At 39.6% G+C, this 7,996-nt stretch overlaps 1 protein-coding gene across 1 annotated transcript in view; it reads left to right on the top strand.

The window, feature by feature from the left end:
* Window positions 1–7,567: 7,567 nt before the first annotated feature.
* The window catches only part of LOC135877954 (zinc finger protein 420-like), a 71,387-nt gene continuing 70,958 nt past the window's right edge, over window positions 7,568–7,996 (top strand). The window contains exon 1 of the mRNA XM_065403475.1: window positions 7,568–7,583. Within this exon, the coding sequence (XP_065259547.1) occupies window positions 7,568–7,583 (16 nt within the window). The remainder of the gene's footprint in view (window positions 7,584–7,996) is intronic.

The following is a 7,996-nucleotide window of genomic DNA, read 5'->3' as shown; positions in this document are numbered from 1 at the left end:
GGCCCAGCACCCTCAAACCGTCCAGTGGCCTCCATTGATCCATTTCCTTCTCTCCAGTGGACAGCCTCTCCTCCTCCAGAGTTGGCTGCCTCCGAAGAGATAAAAGGAAAACCCATAGATTATTTGTCTGCATACTCTACAAATTACTCGGCATGATGCCAACCGGCCCCAAGTGAAGTCATAGTCCCTTTAGGCAGGGATGCAAGCGGGAGACCCACAGTATCTGCAGTGGTAGGGGGCCGCCACAGGAATTTTATTATAGATACTGGGGGAGCAATTGGCATTATCCATGTCAAGGATCCTAGATCCTCTTCTCTATCATCAGGGCGTACAAAAACACTGCTTGCAAAAGTTGAAAATCAGGTTGTTACCACACTTCTAAACCCATTAAAGTACAGATAGGTCACCTAAAAAAGGTTCATACGTTTGCATTAATAAAATTAGCAAACCCAAAGAATTGCCTATTGGAAACTGATTTCCTATACAAACAGGGCTGTGTTCTTGATTTGGTTAACCTATTGTGTCACCGTAGAACAGGCAAAGGATGACTCACCAGTAATCATACCTGAGTATGGCATGGTGTCTCCAGTGGAGGAGTATGATTTAAACAAAATAGTGGCTAATCATGCAAACTAACCTGAGTTACAGGCTTTACTTCGCAAGCATGCGGATGGCTTTGCTAAACACAAACATGATTGTGGATGTATGGCAGTCACTATTGTTGTAAAAGGAAAAGATGTATCAGCCCAAAGACAATATCCTTACCCAGACCAGGCAAACCCATACGTAGAAAAGACTATCAAGTCTTTGCTGACACAGGGAGTACTATGTAGATGTATTTCCACTGCCAATTCCCCTATTTGGCCTGTGAAGAAACTAGATGGTTCTTGGCGTCTCACAATTAATTACAGGTGCCTAAATCAGGTCACACCCACTTGTGCTCCTACAGTGGTCAAAATGCCAGATCTAATCAAGTCCTTTGATCCAGAGGCTGTGTGGTTTACTGTCCTTGACATCAATAACAGCTTTTGGACATTACCATTGGCCTGCATTTCACAGTACTGTTTTGCATTTAGTTTCCAGGGGGGGCCAATATTCCTAAACACGTTTACCCCAGGGGTATAAAAATTCTCCAGCTTCATTCTATGTGCAAATGAGGCGGGTACTGTCGCAATTTTCTAAACCAACTGTTCTGTTTCAATACGTAAATGACCTTTGTTTAGCAACACGAACCAAGAAGGAGCATCTGAAAAGGCTTGACAAGCTCCTGCAGATCCTAAAGGAAGCAGGGCTAGAATGCAATCCGGCCAAGGCACAGCTAATGGCCAACCGTGTCTCTTTCTTGGGCCTGTCCCTGACAAAATGGGGTAAAACCCTGGCGTAACAAAAAGTAAATGCAATTCAAACATCGCCTTTACCACAGGACCTAACAGCTTTAAAATCCTTTTTGTGTTTAATTGGGTACCACAGGAATTTCATTCTTAATTTTGCTTCCATTGCAGGTCCCTTGTACCAACTGTTAAAGAAAAACGTCCAATGAAAATGAACTGAGCAACACACGGAAGCAGTATCCCAGCTAAAACAGACCATTGTCAAGGCTCTGGTGTTGATCATTCCAAATCCTAAGATACCCGATCATCTAAAGGTAGCGGTAAGTGTTAATGCGTTAGCGGCTGTGGCTTCACAAGAGAGGCATGAAAAAATCAGACCTGTGGCCTATGCCTCACGTTTAATGTCATCAATTGAACATAAGTATGACAATTGTGAAAAGTACCTATTGGCCACCAGTTAGGCCATACAACACTTTTATTTTCTAATTGGCCTCAGCCCAATCATATTACACTCATCGCATACTCCCCTTCAGTTCTTACTGTCCAATAGGGTAAAAGATGGGCAAGTCTCAAATGCTCGCCTAGCCCACTGGGCATTGCTGCTGCTGCTGCAAAAAAAATATTGCAGTAAAACCTGTTAGGACACCATCTTTGTTACCAACTGCCCTACTGTACTAAGGGGAGCCACATGTGTGTCCCGATCTTAATCAATTGAATCTAAGGGGGAAGGAAAAAAATAGCTTTTCCAACCATTAAGCCAGAAAACAAATTCCGTTAAAAGGTATCATTTCTTTGTTAACGATTCTAGTTATTTACCATCAAGGCAAACCTTCTACCGGGTTTAAAATCTACGCAGTTCCTCCCGAGGAGAGAAAAGAGCCTTGGAAGAAGGCATATGCATGCATTCCACATTCGGCTCAAAATGCTAAAATAACAGCGGTGGCTTGTGTGTTGGAGTACTGTGTGCAGTTCTCCATCACCACCACATACCAAAGTATCTGTCTCTTTTCAAACTCTGTATGGGTATGCAGTTCTCTCACAAAGTTTCTACCATCTTGAGAAACAAATGGGTTCACATCTTCTACTGGCTCACCTATTAGGTATGCATCGCTGGTAAAATACTTCCGCTGGTTAGCAGTAACAATCACTGTTCCAGGGTGGCCAATTAAAGTTTAAAAAAAAAAAAAAAAAATATTCTGTTACTACCCCTGGCCAAGGCATATTCTCAGGGAGGCCCTGAAATAGGTCAGCGTGGAGCCCCTGTTGCAATACTTCAGGAACCACAAGCTAATCCCACCATGAGGATTGGGGGACCCCCATGGTTAGGCTGAGGTGTTCCTAGATTCCCTAGGTACCAGTGTCGGCAAAATGACCCTAACCCACGTAATAATGGGTGGACCTTCGAGTGGGCATGCCCCTCGACAGGGTTATGCGTTTGGACCCCTTGTAGGGGCCCGGGACCATGTTCCTTTCTTTTCAGATGCCGCCCAGAACAATTCATGCCTGCAGAGATCCAAGTCACTGCCTCCCCATTTAATTTGGCACACCAGTGGCACTCAATTAAATAAAATAAAAATGGACACCTACCTGCAAAATCTGCAAAAACATTTAAATCGGGTCCATTTGCAGGTAGCAGCTAAATTGGGAAAATCCAAACAAAAGGCAAAGGCTTACTTTCAAACAAAACAAAAAAACGTAAAAGGTTGAAAACCAAGTAATGCTGTTATCATATAAAGCACCAGAGCATGGGCTGTGTAACCAATGGATTGGACCCTTCCAAGTCATCAATAAACTCAGTTCAGCAGTGCATAACATTAAAATAACAGAAGGCAAGTGTAATAAAAACAAAATCTACCATGCTAATCAGTTAAAGCTCTATCAATCATTCAGGTCACAGAAGCAACTTCCTCCTCAGAACTTAAGTAAACAGCATCCAACATAATCACCACAGCTGAAGTCCAGCAAATTGCAACCATAAAATAAACACTAATATTTCTAATTTACTACACCCTTATCGTTGCTCTAAGGGTAAAACTAAGCCAAAATCACAAATTTGGAACTAAACTGTTACAACCCCATAAAACCAGACTACACTGTTGTGCTCAGTTGCCTAAGCATGTAAAACAAAACATACCAACACAAAAGGAACGAACTATTATACTCAACCCAAAACTTATCCACAGTCCTCTACACCAGGTTAAGGAAATTAAAGGGGAAAATGTCACCGTTAAATATCAATTGGTTAAAGTAATCTCGTTGCCATCCAATGGCTGGAAAAACATTTGGCCTTTTAAATAATAACTCAAAGGGGGAAGAATGTAAAATGTATACCTCCTCACCAACAGATTCAACTTCCCTAAAACACAGAATACCTTATAAAACTTAAAAAAAAAAAAAAAAAAAAAAAAAAAAAAGCCATTTGTAATAATCTAATAATGGTGTGTGGGGGGAGTTTAACCTTATATAAACTTAAATATAAAAATAAAGAACAATATAAAATGCTCATTATAGCTAATTTTCAAACCAAATCAGAAAGCAAAAAAGTGTACTAAATGTTACATTTGAACTTTAGGTTCAAAATCCAAGTATTAACTATAATTATAATAACCCAATACCAAATCATGTAACTTGTCCAATAATAAACCCAGACCCTGCTAGTGGTCTCACCACAACACCCATAATAGAAAAAGTAATCAGGTTCAGTTTATGCATATTCCCGTAGTGTTACATTTGTTTAATTGGTATCTAGAAAAAATTAGCTATTGTCAGCATACCAAAGTGGCTTCCTTTTTCTCAGTACAATTTGGGCTGCAATTTTATTCACATCAACAAGTGCAAAATATTGTTCTGTTGGGAATTAATAATAAATTCCATAAACCACATACCTCTAGAAGAAAGCGTAGCTTAAAACTCTTTAAAAGTTTAAAATCCCTAACAGAACTATTTAATTCAAAAGTGTCAATTTAAAATCAAGCGAACATTTAAATCCAATGTTACAAAAAATAAAAAAATTGTCTCAGAAAAAGCAATTTACTGTTCATAATATGCATAACATAACCCAACTATTTAATAAAACCCAACATAAAATTAATCAGCTAATCGCTTAAAACAATAATCAGCACAGGAATCAACACTTTAAAAAGATTATATGCTCTGCATATGGAAAATACGTTGTAAATGTAATCACTAATATATTACAATCCTTAAAATTAAAAAAAGGTTCCTAACTTAATTAAAAATGAGCAACTGTTAAGTTGGTACTGTCCCAAATGTTTTCAAAAGCTGAAAACAAAAAAAAAACCAATCCACATGTTTAAATTCATGCCGGCATTTATCAGTGGGTGCTATAAACAAGATGGGATCTGTAACACCTCACCCTAACCAAAACGGTTGTTCTTTTTCAAAAAATTGTATAATGGCACGATCCTTGTATGTCTCATTCACAGTCTCGTTACCAGTATTTAACCCAGACAAGGATGTGTACTGGCAATTGGTAGCTGTCCATTCTATAGGTCACCTCAAAGGCGACATCTATAGGAAACACGTTAATGTACCTCCCTTGGTGGTCTATCACACTCTAACTCAAACCTGAAAAGTACCACAGATGGCCTGTTGCTCTAAAAAAGGGCCTCCGTATATCTGTAGGTGTAATGTGTTTAAGACAATCACTGTTCTGTGTAAACTGCAGAATTTTTTTTTACAAAATTCATCATCATGCCTGGTAAGGTTGACCAATTAAAAAACTCCAATAAAAAGGGTAACCTATGCTAAAAATAGATATTTTTGCGTGGTTACCAATCAAAAGAGGTACCAATATGGTTCCTTAAAGTGTCTTGTCACAAAATCAAATTTTTGTTTTACTCCAAAGCAACCCACTTTAATAGGAAATCAAGCTATTTCCCCTATTCCCACTTTTAAAAACATCACCATTAATTCCAGTCCAACCCAGCCTATCAGGATTTAACTATCCAAAGTACACCCACCTTTCTTGTCTACATTCCCCCACTAGAGTTACAGTTAAAGTCATTATTGGCCTGTAAAAAAACTCACCTCATACAAATTACTAACAATATGGACAAAGCCAAATAAAGCTACAAATAAAGTGAGTTGTAAGTTCTTATCTTTATTAACATCAGAAAGGTTCAAATGTGATTTTTGTAGCATCCAATCAAATAAGATTTGAAAATCCCAATTTTGGGATGAGGAATTTGCAAACCTTAAAACACAGCCAAGTACCTTTATCTTTTTTCTGTTTCTCCAGCAGCGAGATTGCAAGTAAGAGTCAGCACACGAGACAGAACTGCATTTTCTGTCTGTCTTGTTCTTTCCTCTCCCTTTTCTGTGCATTTGTCTTGTTCTGTCTTCACGGACACGAGAGCAGACTTTAAAAACAGAAACAGCAACTTCAGCCCATTTCAACTAACTTCTTCTCTTCCCCCACAAAAAGGAAGGTTGTTACCATCCTTAGCACCGTCTAAAAGATTCCTCCCCCCTCTTCTAAAAACTGTCTACAGCTAAAGGAAAATGGAATAAGGGATATAGTTGAAATGAAAGCCTTGCTTTATACTTTACATTTCAAATTGCTTAATTGTTTTTTCTTTTTTTCCTTGGTACCTTTAGTAAAAGGTTAAAAAAAGTTTTTAATGCTGGTTGTTGACCTAGCACTAAGCAAGCTGAGGGTTACTGGCCTAATGTATAGGGGGAAGCAGCAGACATGGGGGGAGGGATACCTCAGTGGTTTGAGCATTGGCCTGCTAAACCCAGGGTTGTGAGTTCAATCCTTGAGGGGGCCATTTAGGGAACGGGGGTAAAAATCTGTCTGGGGATTGGTCTTGCTTTGAGCAGGGGATTGGACTAGATGACCTCCTGAGGTTCCTTCCAACCCTGATATTCTATGATCTCAATTTTACTTAGATTTTTGACACTGTCCCACATAACATTATCATAAGGAAACTAGGGAAATGTGGTCTAGATTAAATTACTATAAGGTGGATGCAAAAATTATTGAGAGCCCCTACTCAAAGAGTAATCATCAATGGTCCGCTATCAAAGTGGGAGTGTGTATCCAGTGGGGTTCCGCAGGGATCAGTCCTAGTTCCGGTAGTATTAGGAAAATCTTTCTAACAAGATGGGTAGTTAAGCTCTGGAATAATCTTCCATGGGAAGTTGTGGAATCCCTATCAGTGGAGGATGTAAAAACAGGTTGGACAAACACCTGTCCAGGATGGTCTAGAAGGTTTACTTGGTCCTGCCTTAGCCCAGGAGACTGGACTGGATGACCCTTTGAGGCCCCTCCCCGCCCTACATTTCTATAATTCTATGAAATGCAAGTGAGAAATTAAAAGATCCTATGTTATGCTTAGGTAGTTTTATCTTTGGCATGTATAACCTTGCAATTCCAATTGTGAATGCAAAGTCAGTCTAACCTCCATACAATTGGAGTATTAATTACATTCAACAAGGAATTTGGGGGTTATTTATTGGAACTATCCCTTTATGTTTTGCTTCTGTAAAGTTTAGTTTAAGGTAAAAATCTTCCAGGCAAAAGAAATAGTGAAAAAGCAAGAGCACCAGCTACACTTCTGGGTGTGCAGCCAAAAGTTGGTTGTACTCTAAAAGAGGAACTAAGGCCTGGTCTCCACTTAAAACTTATGCCGGCATCGGTCTGTCAGGGCTGAAAAACCACACACCCTCAGTAACATGGCTATGCTGACAAAACCCCCAGTGTGAACACAGCTATGCTGAAAGAAAAATGCTGCTAGCAGCATAGCTAATGCTGTTCGGGGAGGTGTTCACTTGCCATCAGAAACACTTCTGTCAGTGTACATTGCGTCTGCACTAGGGGGCTATGCTGGGCTCCACCATAACCTTTCTAGTGTAGACATATTGTAACTTTCCTGACAGTCCCTAGGAGGCTATGGAAGTGAGTGACAGACCGCATTGCTTTTAAACTAGTCAGTGTAATCTAAATTTCTCCCTAGCTGAAATGGGAAATTAAAGATTGCTGCCCACTGGCCAATGTCTTTAGACAAAAGCACCAAGGGAATTTGTAAAGATTTAGTCCATACCTTGGTTATACTAGCATGGTTTGGAAATTAGTACCCGTTAAGTAAGAGATGGCTTAGCAAACAGGCACCCTTGTCCAAATGATCAATGTGAAATGTAAAATAAAGTGTGTCCTCAGTTTTGAGGGTCAAAACTTTTTTGATCTGAATGTGACAAATACATCTTGAACCATGAAGCTGGACACAGGTAAATCGTATAGACTGTCTCTCTCATTTAACAAGAAACATAGAACAGATGGTTTTCTGGGTATTTTAATGTTACTTCAGAGTTCAGCATCTTCCTATGACGAGGCTTGGTCTGACACAGAGGCCGGAGGTAACCTAACAGTTCCGATATGATGATGACTGGAGCCCCTTCTGGGAAAAGCACTCATTTAAATCAAACTAGAGCTATTCTCTCACTACCAAAAAGACAAGTACACTGGAAAATGTAGAGCACGGGTATAAAGCTTTGTTTGGGTCTAAAAAGGGTCTTGAAAGAGGAACAGCTAAATCTGGATCTGGTCGAGGTTCAAACAAAAAGATTTTCATTAAATAAAATTCTGTTAACTCAGACTCATGAGAAAATTAGATACCCCTTTGAGTGATGCCCCTCAAATG

The sequence above is a fragment of the Emys orbicularis genome, chromosome 4, assembly GCF_028017835.1.
Source record: "Emys orbicularis isolate rEmyOrb1 chromosome 4, rEmyOrb1.hap1, whole genome shotgun sequence".
Taxonomy (NCBI): domain Eukaryota; kingdom Metazoa; phylum Chordata; order Testudines; family Emydidae; genus Emys; species Emys orbicularis.
Note: the sequence above shows the minus strand (reverse complement) of the source record. Positions and strands in the feature narration are given on the sequence as shown.